Source organism: Anopheles darlingi, chromosome 3 (genome assembly GCF_943734745.1).
Source record: "Anopheles darlingi chromosome 3, idAnoDarlMG_H_01, whole genome shotgun sequence".
Taxonomy (NCBI): domain Eukaryota; kingdom Metazoa; phylum Arthropoda; class Insecta; order Diptera; family Culicidae; genus Anopheles; species Anopheles darlingi.
This window is the reverse complement of record NC_064875.1, coordinates 56,847,042-56,863,363: the sequence shown is the minus strand read 5'-3', so window position 1 is coordinate 56,863,363 and position 16,322 is coordinate 56,847,042. Positions and strand designations below refer to the sequence as shown.

The following is a 16,322-nucleotide window of genomic DNA, read 5'->3' as shown; positions in this document are numbered from 1 at the left end:
TCGATTACTCCAGAAGCTTCTCACCATAGCCTGTGCACTACATGAGAACGAATGGGATACGTTGCTACCTTATCTTCGCCAACGACTCCAGTGTGTATGCGCGTTACTAGCGACCCTGTTTGCAAGCGCTTTGGCATGTGATTTCGTTCATTACGGCAGCATCTACTCAACTCTCTTCACGCTTGTCGCCTTTGTCATGCCCAATGTCCTGGTTGCACTTTCGCTGCTGCAGTACGCTTACGGCGTGCTGCTTATCTATCAGCTGCTGCAGCGCTTCAATCGTCGGCTCGCGATAAGAGAGCAGCCGCCGGAGAGTGAACTGGTACAGTGGATCGCGCAGAGTGAATCGTACTACCTGCAGCTCGCGTCCTGCATTGAACACATCGCGCAGTCTTTTGGGCCGCTCATCGTCGTCAACACGTTTGCAGTGATAACTGTTATCAGCTTGACGCTGCTAGAAATTTATCAGTATCTGCAAATCAACGACTTGAAACCGATCTTCATCCTCTACAATCTGATGTGGAGCAGTATGCTATGTGTGCTGCTGGTGTTGCCTCTATACCCAAATCACTTATTGAAACATGAGGTTGGTGACACTGGTACTTGAGTCTGTATATGTATCTTATCTCAGGTTCGATTTATTTCGCATTGCCCTTTAGCAAACACGTCTTGGAACACTGATGTTCGAAGCATTTCCTGAAGGCCACGATTCGCATGGCGAACGTCGCGTGAGTTCTCACACCAGATCCTTCCCCTCTGTTCACCTATTGTACAATCTATAATCTAATATGATTCCAGATCACACGTTTTGGTATGCTCACACTGATCAGAAAGGACGTGTCTGTCACAGCTTGCGGTATCTTTAAACTAGATATGTCCTTACTTTCGTCGGTAAACTCAATTCAAACTAGAAAAATACTCATCTCATCACGTGAAGTTTATTCAGATCCTTTCTCGTTTATACATCTTTCAAGATATTTGCCGCACTACTTTCGTTCGTCATAATACTGATACAATTCGATAAAGCCAACCTAAATAAGCACTCTGATGCAGTCACAGTTGTCGAGGGTTTGTACAACTCGAAATTTTAAATCTTCCTCTGAATGTAAGTAATAACACTTTGTCTATAAGATAACGCATGCATTCGCCCGTGTAACTAATCTTTTTTTCATTTTTGCTTCACTACACTGGCAGCAATGATATCAACCATCTCTTGTTGCTTCTCGATGAGACACTTTACGACCTTCTCCAACGATCCCACGATCTCAGGGCACAAGTCAATTTCAACCTGTCCGTAGAGCCACCGTCGGATATCCATATCCATGTAGATCTCGTCCTCTACATTCTTGCCCTGTGCTGCCTCATACTCCAGCAGCTTGCTGTGGAACGTCCTGTAGCTTACGGGTTCTTGCCTCATCTGCTAGTTGGATGCTTCGTACTAGTGCCGTTGGAGTAGGATGCTTCGTTGCCCAGTTGGATGCTTCGTTCTAGCGATGATTGATAGATTCAAGGGTACAATATCGGATGCTCGGTATCCTTCATGCTGATAAATGATTTGTCTGGAAAATCAAATCAACTGTAACAGTATAAATTATGCTAAGCGTCACTGAAGCAAACTGTCGTTAACAGAACTATCTTACTATCTCGTTTTCCTCTTTATCGCTGCCTACAAATAACTCGTATGGAAGTAATCCAATTCATCGATGGAATGAACATCTTAAGTTGAATTTGGTCAGGATTACGGCTATTTTCTACGACAGTTCGTGCACTTCATAATCCAAGTAACGAAAATCCGTTTACGCTGGGATTAGCATTTATCTGTTTTATGTTTATTCAAAAAGAGACATGGTTGCTAACGGAGAACCACTCTAGCAGCATTCAAGTTGATCGAATATGTATGCGTGCTAGATGTAGGTTGCACGCCGCTTGATATATGAATATCACGATTCATGAATTCATTAAGAAGGTCCTGCGCATCTCGCTGGGCCAATATGACGCCGTACACGCGATGAGACTCTGCAGTAGCCTCACGGCGCCCAGATAAAGGACACGATGACCGGTTCCACTTACAACAAAGAGCAGCTAGCTGCAAAGCTTTATTCATCCATTCAACCGTTCCTATTCTACAGTCAACTGCTATGTAGTGCCCCATATCCGGTCGCGATGTTGCAGTCCTCGTGTCATCAGAGCCTTGTGTATCAATCAAACTTCAAGCTAGCTCGCTGCCTTCTCACTACATCACTGATGGTCTGTATCGCTCTCTGCAATTTGGAGGTAGTGATTGCTATGGTTTCCGTACCACTACCCTTCTTCACCGCGACACTCTACTTCAACGTAATGGTGGCTAATGTCGCCGTCAGTGTGCTATCCGTCGCTCGGAGCTACAAAAAGGACGAGGCTTACGATCGATTCCTCCAGAAGCTTCTCACCATAGCCTGTGCACTACATGAGAACGAATGGGATACGTTGCTACCTTATCTTCGCCAACGACTCCAGTGTGTATGCGCGTTACTAGCGACCCTGTTTGCAAGCGCTTTGGCATGTGATTTCGTTCATTACGGCAGCATCTACACAACTCTTTTCACGCTTGTAGCCTCTGTCATGCCCAATGTTCTGGTTGCACTTTCGCTGCTGCAGTACGCTTACGGCGTGCTGCTTATCTATCAGCTGCTGCAGCGCTTCAACCGTCGGCTCGCGATAAGAGAGCAGACGCCGGAGAGTGAACTGGTACAGTGGATCGCGCAGAGTGAATCGTACTACCTGCAGCTCGCGTCCTGCATTGAACACATCGCGCAGTCTTTTGGGCCGCTCATCGTCGTCAATACGTTAGCAGTGATTACTGTTATCAGCTTGACGCTGCTAGAAATTTATCAGTATCTGCAAATCAACGACTCGAAACCGATCTTCATCATCTACAACCTGATTTGGAGCAGTATGCTATGTGTGTTGCTGGTGTTGCCTCTGTACCCAAATCACTTATTGAAACAAGAGGTTGGTGGCGCTGGTACTTGAGTCTGTATATGCATCTTATCTCAGATTCGATTTATTTCGCATTGCCCTTTAGCAAACACGTCTTGGCACACTGGTGTTCGAAGCATTTCCTGAAGGCCACGATTCGCATGGCGAACGTCGCGTGAGTTCTCATACCAGACCCTTCCCCTCTGTTCACCTATTGCCCAATCTACTGTACAATCTAATATGATTCTAGATCACACGCTTTGGTATGCTCACACTGATCAAAAAGGACGTGTCTGTCACAGCTTGCGGTATCTTTAAACTAGATATGTCCTTACTTTCGTCGGTAAACTCAATTCAAACTAGAAAAATACTCATCTCATTACGTGAAGTTTATTCAGATCCTTTCTCGTTTATACATCTTTCAAGATATTTGCCGCACTACTTTCGTTCGTCATAATACTGATACAATTCGATAAAGCCAACCTAAATAAGCACTTTGATGCAGTCACAGTTGTCGAGGGTTTGTACAACTCGAAATTTTAAATCTTCCTCTGAATGTAAGTAATAACACTTTGTCTATAAGATAACGCATGCATTCGCCCGTGTAACTAATCTTTTTTTCATTTTTGCTTCACTACACTGGCAGCAATGATATCAACCATCTCTTGCCGCTTCTCGATGAGACACTTTACGACCTTCTCCAACGGTCCCACGATCTCAGGGCACAAGTTAATCTCAACCTGTCCGTAGAGCCACCATCGGAAATCCATATCCATGTAGATCTCGTCCTCTATATTCTTGCCCGGTGCTGCCTCATACTCCAGCAGCTTGCTGTGGTACGTCCTGCAGTTTACGGGTTCTTGCCTCATCTGCTAGTTGGATGCTTCGTACTAGTTGGAGTTGGATGTTATGGATGCAGTTGGATGCTGATTGATAGATTCAAGGGTACAATATCGGATGCTCGGTATCCTTCATGCTGATGAATGATTTGTCTGGAAAATCAAATCAACTGTAACAGTATAAATTATGCTAAGCGTCACTGAAGCAAACTGTCGTTAACAGAACTATCTTACTATCTCGTTTTCCTCTTTATCGCTGCCTACAAATAACTCGTATGGAAGTAATCCAATTCATCGATGGAATGAACATCTTAAGTTGAATTTGGTCAGGATTACGGCTATTTTCTACGACAGTTCGTGCACTTCATAATCCAAGTAACGAAAATCCGTTTACGCTGGGATTAGCATTTATCTGTTTTATGTTTATTCAAAAAGAGACATGGTTGCTAACGGAGAACCACTCTAGCAGCATTCAAGTTGATCGAATATGTATGCGTGCTAGATGTAGGTTGCACGCCGCTTGATATATGAATATCACGATTCATGAATTCATTAAGAAGGTCCTGCGCATCTCGCTGGGCCAATATGACGCCGTACACGCGATGAGACTCTGCAGTAGCCTCACGGCGCCCAGATAAAGGACACGATGACCGGTTCCACTTACAACAAAGAGCAGCTAGCTGCAAAGCTTTATTCATCCATTCAACCGTTCCTATTCTACAGTCAACTGCTATGTAGTGCCCCATATCCGGTCGCGATGTTGCAGTCCTCGTGCCATCGGAGCCTTGTGTATCAATCAAACTTCAAGCTAGCACGCTGCTTTCTCACTACATCGCTGATGGTCTGTATCGCTCTCTGCAATTTGGAGGGAGTGATTGCTATGGTCTCCGTATCACTACCCTTCTTCACCGCGACACTCTACTTCAACGTAATGGTGGCTAATGTCGCCGTTAGTGTGCTATCCGTCGCTCGGAGCTACAAAAAGGACGAGGCCTACGATCGATTCCTCCAGAAGCTTCTCACCATAGCCTGTGCACTACATGAGAACGAATGGGAAACGCTGCTACCTTATCTTCGCCGACGACTCCAGTGTGTATGCGCGTTACTAGCGACCCTGTTTGCAAGCGCTTTGGCATGTGATTTCGTTCATTACGGCAGCATCTACTCAACTCTCTTCACGCTTGTCGCCTTTGTCATGCCCAATGTCCTGGTTGCACTTTCGCTGCTGCAGTACGCTTACGGCGTGCTGCTTATCTATCAGCTGCTGCAGCGCTTCAATCGTCGGCTCGCGATAAGAGAGCAGACGCCGGAGAGTGAACTGGTACAGTGGATCGCGCAGAGTGAATCGTACTACCTGCAGCTCGCGTCCTGCATTGAACACATCGCGCAGTCTTTTGGGCCGCTCATCGTCGTCAACACGTTTGCAGTGATAACTGTTATCAGCTTGACGCTGCTAGAAATTTATCAGTATCTGCAAATCAACGACTTGAAACCGATCTTCATCCTCTACAATCTGATGTGGAGCAGTATGCTATGTGTGTTGCTGGTGTTGCCTCTGTACCCAAATCACTTATTGAAACAAGAGGTTGGTGGCGCTGGTACTTAAGTCTGTATATGCATCTTATCTCAGATTCGATTTATTTCGCATTGCCCTTTAGCAAACACGTCTTGGCACACTGGTGTTCGAAGCATTTCCTGAAGGCCACGATTCGCATGGCGAACGTCGCGTGAGTTCTCACACCAGATCCTTCTCATCTGTTCACCTATTGTACAATCTATAATCTAATATGATTCCAGATCACACGTTTTGGTATGCTCACACTGATCAGAAAGGACGTGTCTGTAACAGCTTGCGGTATCTTTAAACTAGATATGTCCTTACTTTCGTCGGTAAACTCAATTCAAACTAGAAAAATACTCATCTCATTACGTGAAGTTTATTCAAATCCTTTCTCGTTTATACATCTTTCAAGATATTTGCCGCACTACTTTCGTTCGTCATAATACTGATACAATTCGATAAAGCCAACCTAAATAAGCACTCTGATGCAGTCACAGTTGTCGAGGGTTTGTACAACTCGAAATTTTAAATCTTCCTCTGAATGTAAGTAATAACACTTTGTCTATAAGATAACGCATGCATTCGCCTGTGTAACTAATCTTTTTTTTCATTTTTGCTTCACTACACTGGCAGCAATGATATCAACCATCTCTTGCCGCTTCTCGATGAGACACTTTACGACCTTCTCCAACGGTCCCACGATCTCAGAGCACAAGTTAATCTTAACCTGTCCGTAGAGCCACCGTCGGAAATCCATATCCATGTAGATCTCGTCCTCTATATTCTTGCCCTGTGCTGCCTCATACTCCAGCAGCTTGCTGTGGAACGCCCTGCAGCTTACGGGTTCTTGCCTCATCTGCTAGTTGGATGCGTCGTACTAGTGCCGTTAGAGTAGGATGCTTCGTTGCCCAGTTGGATGCTTCGTTCTAGCGATGATTGATAGATTCAAGGGTACAATATCGGATGCTCGGTATCCTTCATGCTGATAAATGATTTGTCTTGAAAATCAAATCAACTGTAACAGTATAAATTATGCTAAGCGTCACTGAAGCAAACTGTCGTTAACAGAACTATCTTACTGTCTCGTTTTCCTCTTTATTAAGTAATCCAATTCATCGATGGAATGAACATCTAAAGTTGAATTTGGTCAGGATTACGGCTATTTTCTACGACAGTTCGTGCACTTCATGATCCAAGTAACGAAAATCCGTTTACGCTGGGATTAGCATTTATCTGTTTTATGTTTATTCAAAAAGAGACAAGGTTGCTAACGGAGAACCACTCTGGCAGCATTCAAGTTGATCGAATATGTATGCGTGCTAGATGTAGATTGCACGCCACTTGATATATGAATATCACGATTCATGAATTCATTAAGAAGGTCCTGCGCATCTCGCTGGGCCAATATGACGCCGTACACGCGATGAGACTCTGCAGTAGCCTCACGACGCCCAGATAAAGGACACGATGACCGGTTCCACTTACAACAAAGAGCAGCTAGCTGCAAAGCTTTATTCATCCATTCAACCGTTCCTATTCTACAGTCAACTGCTATGTAGTGCCCCATATCCGGTCGCGATGTTGCAGTCCTCTTCCCATCAGAGCCTTGTGTATCAATCAAACTTCAAGCTAGCACGCTGCTTTCTCACTACATCGCTGATGGTCTGTATCGCTCTCTGCAATTTGGAGGTAGTGATTGCTATGGTTTCCGTATCACTACCCTTCTTCACCGCGACACTCTACTTCAACGTAATGGTGGCTAATGTCGCCGTTAGTGTGCTATCCGTCGCTCGGAGCTACAAAAAGGACGAGGCTTACGATCGATTCCTCCAGAAGCTTCTCACCATAGGCTGTGCACTACATGAGAACGAATGGGATACGTTGCTACCTTATCTTCGCCAACGACTCCAGTGTGTATGCGCGTTACTAGCGACCCTCATCGCGGGCACTGCGATATGTGATATCGTTCATTACGGCAGCATCTACACAACTCTTTTCACGCTTGTAGCCTCTGTTATGCCTAATGTTCTGGTTGCACTTTCGCTGCTGCAGTACGCTTACGGCGTGCTGCTTATCTATCAGCTGCTGCAGCGCTTCAATCGTCGGCTCGCGATAAGAGAGCAGACGCCGGAGAGTGAACTGGTACAGTGGATCGCGCAGAGTGAATCGTACTACCTGCAGCTCGCGTCCTGCATTGAACACATCGCGCAGTCTTTTGGGCCGCTCATCGTCGTCAATACGTTAGCAGTGATTACTGTTATCAGCTTGACGCTGCTAGAAATTTATCAGTATCTGCAAATCAACGACTCGAAACCGATCTTCATCATCTACAATCTGATTTGGAGCAGTATGCTATGTGTGTTGCTGGTGTTGCCTCTGTACCCAAATCACTTATTGAAACAAGAGGTTGGTGGCGCTGGTACTTAAGTCTGTATATGCATCTTATCTCAGATTCGATTTATTTCGCATTGCCCTTTAGCAAACACGTCTTGGCACACTGGTGTTCGAAGCCTTTCCTGAAGGCCACGATTCGCATGGCGAACGTCGCGTGAGTTCTCACACCAGACCCTTCCCTTCTGTTCACCTATTGTCCAATCTACTGTACAATCTAATATAATTTTAGATCACACGCTTTGGTATGCTCACACTGATCAAAAAGGACGTGTCTGTCACAGCTTGCGGTATCTTTAAACTAGATATGTCCTTACTTTCGTCGGTAAACTCAATTCAAACTAGAAAAATACTCATCTCATTACGTGAAGTTTATTCAGATCCTTTCTCGTTTATACATCTTTCAAGATATTTGCCGCACTACTTTCGTTCGTCATAATACTGATACAATTCGATAAAGCCAACCTTAATAAGCACTCTGATGCAGTCACAGTTGTCGAGGGTTTGTACAACTCGAAATTTTAAATCTTCCTCTGAATGTAAGTAATAACACTTTGTCTACAAGATAACGCATGCATTCGCCCGTGTAACTATTCTTGTTTTCATTTTTGCTTCACTACACTGGCAGCAATCATATCAACCATCTCTTGCCGCTTCTCGATGAGACACTTTACGACCTTCTCCAACGGTTCCACGATTTCAGAGCACAAGTTAATTTCAACCTGTCCGTAGAGCCACCGTCGGAAATCCATATCCATGTAGAACTCGTCCTCTGTATTCTTGCCCTGTGCTGCCTCATATTCCAGCAGCTTGCTGTGGAACGTCCTGTAGCTTACGGGTTCTTGCCTCATCTGCTAGTTGGATGCTTCGTACTAGTGCCGTCGTTGGAGTTGGATGTTATGGATGCAGTTGGATGCTGATTGATAGATTCAAGGGTACAATATCGCATGCTCGGTATCCTTCATGCTGATGGAGAATTAGCCTGGAAATTCAAATCAACTGTAACAGTATAAATTATGCTAAGCGTCACTGAAGCAAACTGTCGTTAACAGAACTATCTTACTGTCTCGTTTTCCTCTTTATCGCTTCCTACAAATAACTCGTATGGAAATAATCCAATTCATCGGTGGAATGAACATCTTAAGTTGAATTTGGTCAGGATTACGGCTATTTTCTACGACAATACGTGCACCTCATAATCCAAGTAACGAAAATCCGTTTACGCTGGGATCAGCATTTATCCGTTTTATGTTTATTCAAAAAGAGACATGGTTGCTAACGGAGAACCACTCTATCAGCATTCAAGTTGATCGAATATGAATGCGTGCTAGATGTAGGTTGCACGCCGGTTGATATTAGCATATGATTATCACAATTCATGAATTCGTTAAGAAGGTCCTGTGTATCTCACGTGGGTAATATGGCTGCCTACACGCGATGAGGCTCTGCAGTAGCCTCACGGCGCCCAGATAGAGGACACGATGACCGGTTCCACTTACAATAAAGAGCAGCTAGCTGCAAAGCTTTATTCATCCATTCAACCGTTCCTATTCTACAGTCAACTGCTATGTAGTGCCCCATATCCGGTCGCGATGTTGCAGTCCTCGTGCCATCAGAGCCTTGTGTATCAATCAAACTTCAAGCTAGCTCGCTGCCTTCTCACTACATCGCTGATGGCGGCTATTACTATCAGCAATTTGGAGGGAGTGATTGATATGGTCTTTATACCGATGCCTTTCTTCACCGCGACACTCTACATTAACGAGATGGTGCTTTGTGTCGCCATCAGTGCGCTATCCGTCGCTCGGAGCTACAAAAAGGACGAGGCCTACGATCGATTCCTCCAGAAGCTTCTCACCATAGCCTGTGTACTACATGAAAACGAATGGGAAACTCTGCTACCTTATCTTCGCCGACGACTCCAGTGTGTATGCGCGTTACTAGCGACCCTGTTTGCAAGCGCTTTGGCATGTGATTTCGTTCATTTTGGCAGCATCTACTCCACTTTCTTCACGCTTGTCGCCTTTGTTATACCTAACGTTCTGGTTGCACTTTCGCTGCTGCAGTACACTTACGGCGTGCTGCTTATCTATAAGTTGCTGCAGCGCCTCAATCGTCGGCTCGCGATAAGAGAGCAGACGCCGGAGAGTGAACTGGTACAGTGGATCGCGCAGAGTGAATCGTACTACCTGCAGCTCGCGTCCTGCATTGAACATATCACGCAGTCTTTTGGGCCGCTCATCGTCGTCAACACGTTTGCAGTGATTAGCGTTATCAGCTTACAGGTGCTGGAAATTTATCAGTATCTGCAAATCAACGACTCGAAACCGATCTACATCGTCTACAATCTGGTGTGGATCAATATGCTATGTGTGCTGCTGGTGTTGCCTCTGTACCCAAATCACTTATTGAAACAAGAGGTTGGTGACACTGGTACTTGAGTCTGTATATGCATCTTATCTCAGATTCGATTTATTTCGTATTGCCCTTTAGCAAACACGTCTTGGAACACTGATGTTTGAAGCATTTCCTGAAGGCCACGATTCGCATGGCGAACGTCGCGTGAGTTCTCACACCAGACCCTTCCCTTCTGTTCACCTATTGTCCAATCTACTGTACAATCTAATATGATTCCAGATCACACGTTTTGGTATGCTCACACTGATCAAAAAGGAGGTTTCTGTGAAAGCTTGCGGTATCTTTAAACTAGATATGTCCTTACTCTCGTCGGTAAACTCAATTCAAACTAGACGATTACTCATCTCGTGAAGTTAATATACACCCTGCTCATTTATACTTCTTTCAAGATATTTGCCGCACTACTTTCGTTCGTCATAATACTGATACAATTCGATAAAGCCAACCTAAATAAGCACTCTGATGCAGTCACAGCTCTTGATAGCCTATACTGTTCGAAATCTTAAAATCTTCCTCTGCATGTAAGTAATAACACTTTTTCTATAAGATAACGCATGCATTCGCCCGTGTAACTAATCTAGTTTTCAGTTTTGCTTCACTACACTGGCAGCAATCATATCAACCATCTCTTGCCGCTTCTCGATGAGACACTTTACGACCTTCTCCAACGGTTCCACGATCTCAGAGCACAAGTCAATTTCAACCTGTCCGTAGAGCCACCGTCGGAAATCCATATCCATGTAGATCTCGTCCTCTGTATTCTTGCCCTGTGCTGCCTCATATTCCAGCAGCTTGCTGTGGAACGTCCTGAAGCTTATGGCCTCTTGCCTCATCAGCTCGTTGGATGCTTCGTCCAAGTGTTGGCACTCGTACGGCAATTGTGCAAGAATGGCTGGATCGTCCAAATCCACATCGCACTCTAAAAATTGTCCGCTCGTCATCTATAGTTATGTTTTAAAAGATAGCAATCGCGTAAGAATTAGATGTCCAGAGGTTGATTTGTCGCTGATAAAAAAAAAACTTACGTAGAATGAGCTACAGAAAACCACCATCACCGCTACGAGCCTCATTGTGAAGTAAGTGAGCCCTTTTGGCTGAGCAATCGTTCGTCTCGAGTTGTATAGGAAGCGTTTCGAAGTGGTGATAAACTATGTGTGCGCTTATAGATAACCTCCGATAAGATAGAGTAACGCTTCAAAACTCGGCGTCTTTCTTGACCGAATTGCTCGTTGATTTAGTGACGCATTGAACACCCAGTGTTAAGGAAGGTTCGCGAAGAGGGTTCCTTTCCACAAAGTAGCAACTTTTCTATTCATAACTCCTTCAAAGAAGGCGTTTATTGTCAAGGATTATTGCTTTTACATTTAGAAAATTTAAAAAATCAAACTATTCTACTCGTTCACCAAGTATCTATGCCCACGTCATTGCTTACATTGATAGTAGGACTAGTAGGGCTAGTAGCAGTAGGATCACCCACTATCTGCACTTGTGAGCCGTTGAAGGTGGAGATAAATACATTTATCAGCGTCACCATGAAGACACCGACCACAGATAAATTGTTGACATGTGTTGCTCGTTTCATTTCTCCCTTATTTCTTATGTTGTATCTTAAGAACGGCGGGAATGGGAAAATAGTTTCCATTAACAATATGTATATTAACTACTAATAAGATACTTATCGAACTAAACAATCGATGCTTACCTGTTGCAGTACAGCATGGCCAAACCAACAACAACCTGCATAAACAGGCTAAGAATAATCAGCGATAAGCTGGTGCCATAGTAAGGATGCTTGTCGCCTAGATCCATCACGTACCGAAGCTGATTAGTGTTGGCTGACAACAATGCGATGTCCATCATGTTCTGGGCGAAGGACTTCTTCTGCACAAAGCTGGAAAGCTCCGATTGTGTTTGTTCCCGCTCAACCTGTACCAGGAATTCAGGCATTAAATGGGATGATAGCTAAAACATTTTGTACAGCTTACCTTTCCTGTGGTTGCCGCGTCTGCTAAAGGGAGTTTGTCGAATTAAAACAGAAAACATTAAAGTGTGTATTTCAATGGAACTAATATCTATTAAGTAACGGCTTACCATTATCTTTTCGCGGGGTCGGCTCACTTTCCTTAGTAGATGGATGCAGCAACTGTGGAAAACGATCGTGAAAAGCATAAATTCTAAATGGGTGATGCACGTGAAACTTAGACACTCACCATACGTTTTTCCTCTGTGTAGCTAGTGTGTTGGCTAACCTGCCTCGTCTCGAAGCCAATATCACCGGTTTCCGATTCCAAAATACTACCAAAATCGTCATCTTCATCATCCCCCTCTGGTTCAATGGGAATCTGCAGATGTTTGTCCTTCGGAGTGGCATCTTCTACCATCTTCCCATTAGCACCGGTTGCGTTCATTTTGTGCTGTCCTTACTATCGTGCGGTGTCCAAGCGAAGACTGAACGGAGGAATCTCAGGAGCACATTACAGTGATAAACGCAATTTGGTATATCGGTTTCGCTGTTGCGTTACTTAAGGTTACGCGTTATCAAAGAAGGACTGTCGGTCGGTTTCGGGAGTTCTTAGCCACTACAGATTATCGCACCGTTGCTTAGATAAAGCTCTGTTTGTAGATGATGGTGTCGAATAAATCCTCGTAAATCACCAGCATAGATAGCGGGCGCGTTTTTTCACCGAGAAGACATGGAATTTGCTGAGTGATGTTACCCGATTGGAAAGGGGGAACTGTGACCAGAAGCATATGTTCATCTAGCAATAAACTTCTGGCCCCATCGCACAACTGATGGATAAAAGCTGGTCCAGGAAAACCTTGGCTTCCAGGAACTTCGCTGTGTATCTACACTGTATCCTAATCTATAGTTTTACGATGATAAAAGAACAGTACACGTGCGATTTCTGGAATCAACTTAGCGGCAAATGTGTTTCGTCTACCGGTTAGGTCCATTTATTTGTGCACTTATACATTTATTACATTTATAAAACACTTTCCAAAAAGAAAATAGTTACATTGAATGCTACAACATATCTGTGTTTCTATCGGCTTGTTTCCTCTTTAAATGAATTTCTAGTGCCGAAAAAGTCTCGCAACAGCAGAATATCAGATTGGAAGGTATGAAGTCGCAGTAGTTTCCTAAAACGGTTTCCAATCGGTAGTCTAGGGCTTCGCTTCCAAAATAATACTATCAAAGTTAAACAATTTTGATTCGCTTCTCGTACGATTCTCACTAAACGTAGTGTCAGTACAAAAACCTTGTTGCATACGATTCAAAATCTTTTTTTTTTCACAGAGATTCAGTTCAGTTTAGAGCAGATCCTGAAAGGGAACTCTAAGTACGAGAAGATGACACGGGAACAATCAATATCAGGTGGGGTATTATTGGGTAAGGCAAAGGGGGAGCGAATTAGGTGTTAGATGATTCAGCAGAAACCGTACGTCAATCGGGTGAAGGTTGCTGACCATCCTGGGCTTTGCTGTCGCGCTCCTTCAGCACGACCGCTACCTCTTGTCCACTCTTTAGCAGGGCCGGATCTTGCGAGGGACACTCGAAGTGAACGCAATGGAACATTTCGTTAGCCGTATTGTGGGTACCGACGATGCGAATATACACGACCACCTTTGGGAGAAAGGTGAAGCTTTGCCACGATTTCAGATGATCCGCACGCTTATCGACCACCGTTTCCCAGTCCTTCAGATTGGTGGACACTTCGATAAAGAAGCTGTACGAGCGATTATCGCAATCCCAGAGCAGCAACCGTAGCGAGCTGATCCAGTACGGCTGACCGAGCTGAATCAAGATTGCACCGGTACCGATCTGGTGGCACGTATATCCGGCATCCCAGTCGTAGTTCTTCACGTCTCCATTCAACAGCACATTTCGCGTGCGGCTTACCCCCTCCACCACGGTCGCACTAAGTTCGACGGTTGCAACATTGCAGCTAGGAGCGAGTATACCCCCCACGACCGGTATGGTCGATTCGGTGAACATTGCTTCCAGTGCAACGACGTGAAAAACCTGATTAACGGTGTTATGCGTGCCCACCAGCCGTATGTAGCGGACGGCACGGGCCGGAAAGTATAGAAACTGCCACGAGCGACAGTAGTACTTGGTGTGATCAACGACGCGCTCCCAGTTGTTCGGATTTACCGACACTTCGACGTAGTAGCTGTAGGAGCGTGTATCGCGATCCCATAGCAACACCTTGATGTGATTGATGATGAACATTTTGCCCAATTCCACGACGATGCCCATCGAATCGCTGTTGGCACCGGTGCTGATCGCTGCCCGCGTATAGCCCTGCTCCAAATCGTACGAAAGCGTATCTCCATCCAGCAGTGCCGACCGTTGCTCACCAAGAATGGTGCGCGAGTTGAACTTGGCCGATGCTACATTCTCCTCGGGAACTGGAAACATGGAAGAAAAGGATCATCAATCGTTCATCCACGGGCGTCGTTCGCATTCACTTACAAAGTGCACCACGGTTCGGCAACCGCAGTGAGGATATCTTCTCGGTTATGGCATCGAGCAAGCGGTCCGGTTCGAGAATACCCGAAGGGCGTACCACGTGCAGTAGCTCCTCGAGTGACATTAGCGAGAAACGCACCTTAGCCACCACACTGTCCACATTGTTTACGGTATCCGTATTGCACCGGCACCACTCGTAGACGGCCTCGAAGATCTGCACTTCAGGTGCGAAGAAGGAATCGCGCTGCAACAGACTGGTCAGTGAGTCTAACGAGAGCGTGTGGAAAGACTCATGCTGCAGTATGTCCGGTGCGTTCCGATCCATGAACGAGTGGCACACGGTGGTCAGCTCGTCTAGCCGAAAGAGCCGGGCCGCATCCAGGATCGCACATACGTTATCGAGCGACAGCACATCGTGCAGATAGTCCGAGATGGCCATTTCCAAATCGGCGAACCCGTACTGATTAGCCAGCCCGAGCGTGTCGAGAATGTTCTCTTCCTTCATCTCCGACAGCGACATATTACCGGAGTAGATGTACCTTAGCAGCGCCTTGAACGCCACCAGCGGTGCCTGCAGCGTGATCTCGTTCAGATTCGTCTCCGACAGCCCACCGTACAGTAAGGCCCGAAAGTAGTCACTCCGGGCGGCCAGTATGACGCGATGCGCCGGCAAACGTTCGCCTTCCACGATGAACGACACATCGGAGTAGTTTTCGGCCATGCAAAGCTGTGCCATTTGTTCCGAGAAGCGCGCGGTCAGTGAGATTTCCTGCGTATCCGTACTGTTGCTGTTGTTGTTGCTACCGGTGGCGCCGGCGGACGAAGACGACTGGTGCTGTCCGCTGGCCGCCATCGTGTCACTCTGGCTGCTCATCGTGCACGGACACCGGGAAGGAAGCGGGCTCGCCGGGATCGCAACGCCTCAGGTGGTCAGCATCCAGCGCGAACTGTGACCTTGAAATAGAATCGAACGGAGGCGTGTTACAATTGGTCACTCCACTAGCATCAAGCCACTTACAGCGTGCAAGAGGGGCAATCGGAAACGCCTTCTTCTGCAAATACGAGAGCAAAAATTCCGGAAACATTCACCCGAGCCGAGCGTCCGTGAAGCAAAACAAAAACATCACGCGCCAAAATTGACAGCTCCACTGTGGCTGCGTTTACTCCGGCTGGTTCAGTGGCTGAAAAGTCCGGCGATCCCAGCCGGCCAACAAACGAGGGACCCCGATCAGCTCTCTTGCGATTTAAACGAGGAAAATAGAGCAATTACCCTTGGAATGCTGTAATTGTTCCACATTTCCACACTTTATAAAAATAACTAGAATTTCATGTGCTCTTTATGGAATGACGAAGAAAAAAATCGGCATTAAAATCGCTCTCAGATTTTCCATCCAAGATTATACGAGCCTGGCCGACTGGGCAGTGGTGTTGTCATCCGCATCAAATCTGAGCGGCGTTTCGTGGACCTCTTGCGAAGAAGGGAAATCCGTGGACGATTCTCGTTCTCGTTTGTTTTCGCGTGTGCGGCTACTACTAGTACTCCTCCTCTGGAAAGCACTACTTCGCAGCATCACCATCATCATCGTCGTCATCGACACCATCGTCATCGACGGCGGACGACACGAGAGGGGCAGAGCTAATTTTATCTCGCCGCGGTGGAGAAGTGTTGACGTTTTTCATC

The 16,322-nt window shown here is 45.8% G+C and overlaps 7 protein-coding genes across 9 annotated transcripts in view; 4 read left to right on the top strand and 3 right to left on the bottom strand.

Moving 5' to 3' along the window:
- The first annotated feature begins 657 nt into the window (after window positions 1-657).
- LOC125955352 (uncharacterized) lies at window positions 658-8,504 on the top strand. Of its 3 annotated transcripts, none has more exons than XM_049686482.1 (8): window positions 658-728; window positions 799-891; window positions 975-1,105; window positions 3,605-5,382; window positions 5,456-5,524; window positions 5,595-5,687; window positions 5,771-5,901; window positions 8,378-8,504. In XM_049686482.1, exons 4-7 carry the CDS (start codon window positions 4,444-4,446, stop codon window positions 5,885-5,887), a joined length of 1,218 nt encoding a protein of 405 aa, XP_049542439.1. In that variant the 5' UTR covers window positions 658-728; window positions 799-891; window positions 975-1,105; window positions 3,605-4,443; the 3' UTR covers window positions 5,888-5,901; window positions 8,378-8,504. The 3 variants fall into 3 exon arrangements, with proteins under 3 accessions (XP_049542439.1, XP_049542437.1, XP_049542438.1); XM_049686480.1 differs by lacking the exon at window positions 8,378-8,504 and adding an exon at window positions 5,992-6,103; XM_049686481.1 differs by lacking the exon at window positions 8,378-8,504 and having other exon boundaries at window positions 5,771-6,005.
- On the top strand, window positions 2,602-3,501 carry LOC125955624 (gustatory receptor for sugar taste 43a-like). The gene is made up of 4 exons (XM_049686763.1): window positions 2,602-2,991; window positions 3,065-3,133; window positions 3,209-3,301; window positions 3,385-3,501. The coding sequence occupies exons 1-4, from the start codon at window positions 2,602-2,604 to the stop codon at window positions 3,499-3,501; spliced, it is 669 nt and encodes a 222-aa protein (XP_049542720.1).
- On the bottom strand, window positions 3,464-6,216 carry LOC125955358 (uncharacterized). The gene is made up of 2 exons (XM_049686492.1): window positions 6,041-6,216; window positions 3,464-3,653 (listed from the first exon to the last, which is right to left on the bottom strand). The coding sequence occupies exons 1-2, from the start codon at window positions 6,212-6,214 to the stop codon at window positions 3,579-3,581; spliced, it is 249 nt and encodes an 82-aa protein (XP_049542449.1). The 5' UTR covers window positions 6,215-6,216; the 3' UTR covers window positions 3,464-3,578.
- LOC125955351 (uncharacterized) lies at window positions 6,826-8,283 on the top strand. Its single transcript, XM_049686479.1, has 4 exons — window positions 6,826-7,764; window positions 7,838-7,906; window positions 7,982-8,074; window positions 8,158-8,283. Exons 1-4 carry the CDS (start codon window positions 6,826-6,828, stop codon window positions 8,272-8,274), a joined length of 1,218 nt encoding a protein of 405 aa, XP_049542436.1. The 3' UTR covers window positions 8,275-8,283.
- A 2,008-nt stretch (window positions 8,505-10,512) lies between the features above and the next one.
- LOC125955361 (ninjurin-B-like) lies at window positions 10,513-12,592 on the bottom strand. Its single transcript, XM_049686494.1, has 6 exons — window positions 12,378-12,592; window positions 12,259-12,310; window positions 12,153-12,172; window positions 11,870-12,093; window positions 11,193-11,774; window positions 10,513-11,108 (listed from the first exon to the last, which is right to left on the bottom strand). Exons 1-5 carry the CDS (start codon window positions 12,573-12,575, stop codon window positions 11,567-11,569), a joined length of 702 nt encoding a protein of 233 aa, XP_049542451.1. The 5' UTR covers window positions 12,576-12,592; the 3' UTR covers window positions 10,513-11,108; window positions 11,193-11,566.
- Window positions 12,593-13,095: 503 nt separating this feature from the next.
- On the bottom strand, window positions 13,096-15,774 carry LOC125955347 (BTB/POZ domain-containing protein 9). The gene is made up of 3 exons (XM_049686472.1): window positions 15,660-15,774; window positions 14,645-15,595; window positions 13,096-14,580 (listed from the first exon to the last, which is right to left on the bottom strand). Exons 2-3 carry the CDS (start codon window positions 15,513-15,515, stop codon window positions 13,613-13,615), a joined length of 1,839 nt encoding a protein of 612 aa, XP_049542429.1. The 5' UTR covers window positions 15,516-15,595; window positions 15,660-15,774; the 3' UTR covers window positions 13,096-13,612.
- Window positions 15,775-16,075: 301 nt separating this feature from the next.
- LOC125955348 (serine/threonine-protein kinase OSR1) overlaps window positions 16,076-16,322 on the top strand; it is a 4,289-nt gene continuing 4,042 nt past the window's right edge. The window contains exon 1 of the mRNA XM_049686473.1: window positions 16,076-16,322. This exon is cut by the window's right edge and continues 4,042 nt beyond it. The gene's annotated coding sequence lies outside the window, so the exon portion shown is untranslated.

Coding starts and splice junctions, on each gene's coding strand:
- LOC125955352 (XM_049686482.1), top strand. CDS start 4,444: ATGACCGGTTCCACTTACAACAAAGAGCAGCTAGCTGCAAAGCTTTAT. Junction 5,525..5,594: donor ATTCGCATGGCGAACGTCGC/GTGAGTTCTCAC, acceptor ATATGATTCCAG/ATCACACGTTTTGGTATGCT. Junction 5,688..5,770: donor ATATGTCCTTACTTTCGTCG/GTAAACTCAATT, acceptor ACATCTTTCAAG/ATATTTGCCGCACTACTTTC.
- LOC125955361 (XM_049686494.1), bottom strand. CDS start 12,575: ATGAACGCAACCGGTGCTAATGGGAAGATGGTAGAAGATGCCACTCCG. Junction 12,311..12,377: donor ACACAGAGGAAAAACGTATG/GTGAGTGTCTAA, acceptor CGTTTTCCACAG/TTGCTGCATCCATCTACTAA. Junction 11,775..11,869: donor GCCATGCTGTACTGCAACAG/GTAAGCATCGAT, acceptor GCCGTTCTTAAG/ATACAACATAAGAAATAAGG.
- LOC125955347 (XM_049686472.1), bottom strand. CDS start 15,515: ATGAGCAGCCAGAGTGACACGATGGCGGCCAGCGGACAGCACCAGTCG. Junction 14,581..14,644: donor GCCGAACCGTGGTGCACTTT/GTAAGTGAATGC, acceptor CCATGTTTCCAG/TTCCCGAGGAGAATGTAGCA.
- LOC125955358 (XM_049686492.1), bottom strand. CDS start 6,214: ATGAGGCAAGAACCCGTAAGCTGCAGGGCGTTCCACAGCAAGCTGCTG. Junction 3,654..6,040: donor TCGTGGGACCGTTGGAGAAG/GTCGTAAAGTGT, acceptor CCGTTGGAGAAG/GTCGTAAAGTGTCTCATCGA.
- LOC125955351 (XM_049686479.1), top strand. CDS start 6,826: ATGACCGGTTCCACTTACAACAAAGAGCAGCTAGCTGCAAAGCTTTAT. Junction 7,907..7,981: donor ATTCGCATGGCGAACGTCGC/GTGAGTTCTCAC, acceptor ATATAATTTTAG/ATCACACGCTTTGGTATGCT. Junction 8,075..8,157: donor ATATGTCCTTACTTTCGTCG/GTAAACTCAATT, acceptor ACATCTTTCAAG/ATATTTGCCGCACTACTTTC.
- LOC125955624 (XM_049686763.1), top strand. CDS start 2,602: ATGCCCAATGTTCTGGTTGCACTTTCGCTGCTGCAGTACGCTTACGGC. Junction 2,992..3,064: donor ATCACTTATTGAAACAAGAG/GTTGGTGGCGCT, acceptor ATTGCCCTTTAG/CAAACACGTCTTGGCACACT. Junction 3,134..3,208: donor ATTCGCATGGCGAACGTCGC/GTGAGTTCTCAT, acceptor ATATGATTCTAG/ATCACACGCTTTGGTATGCT.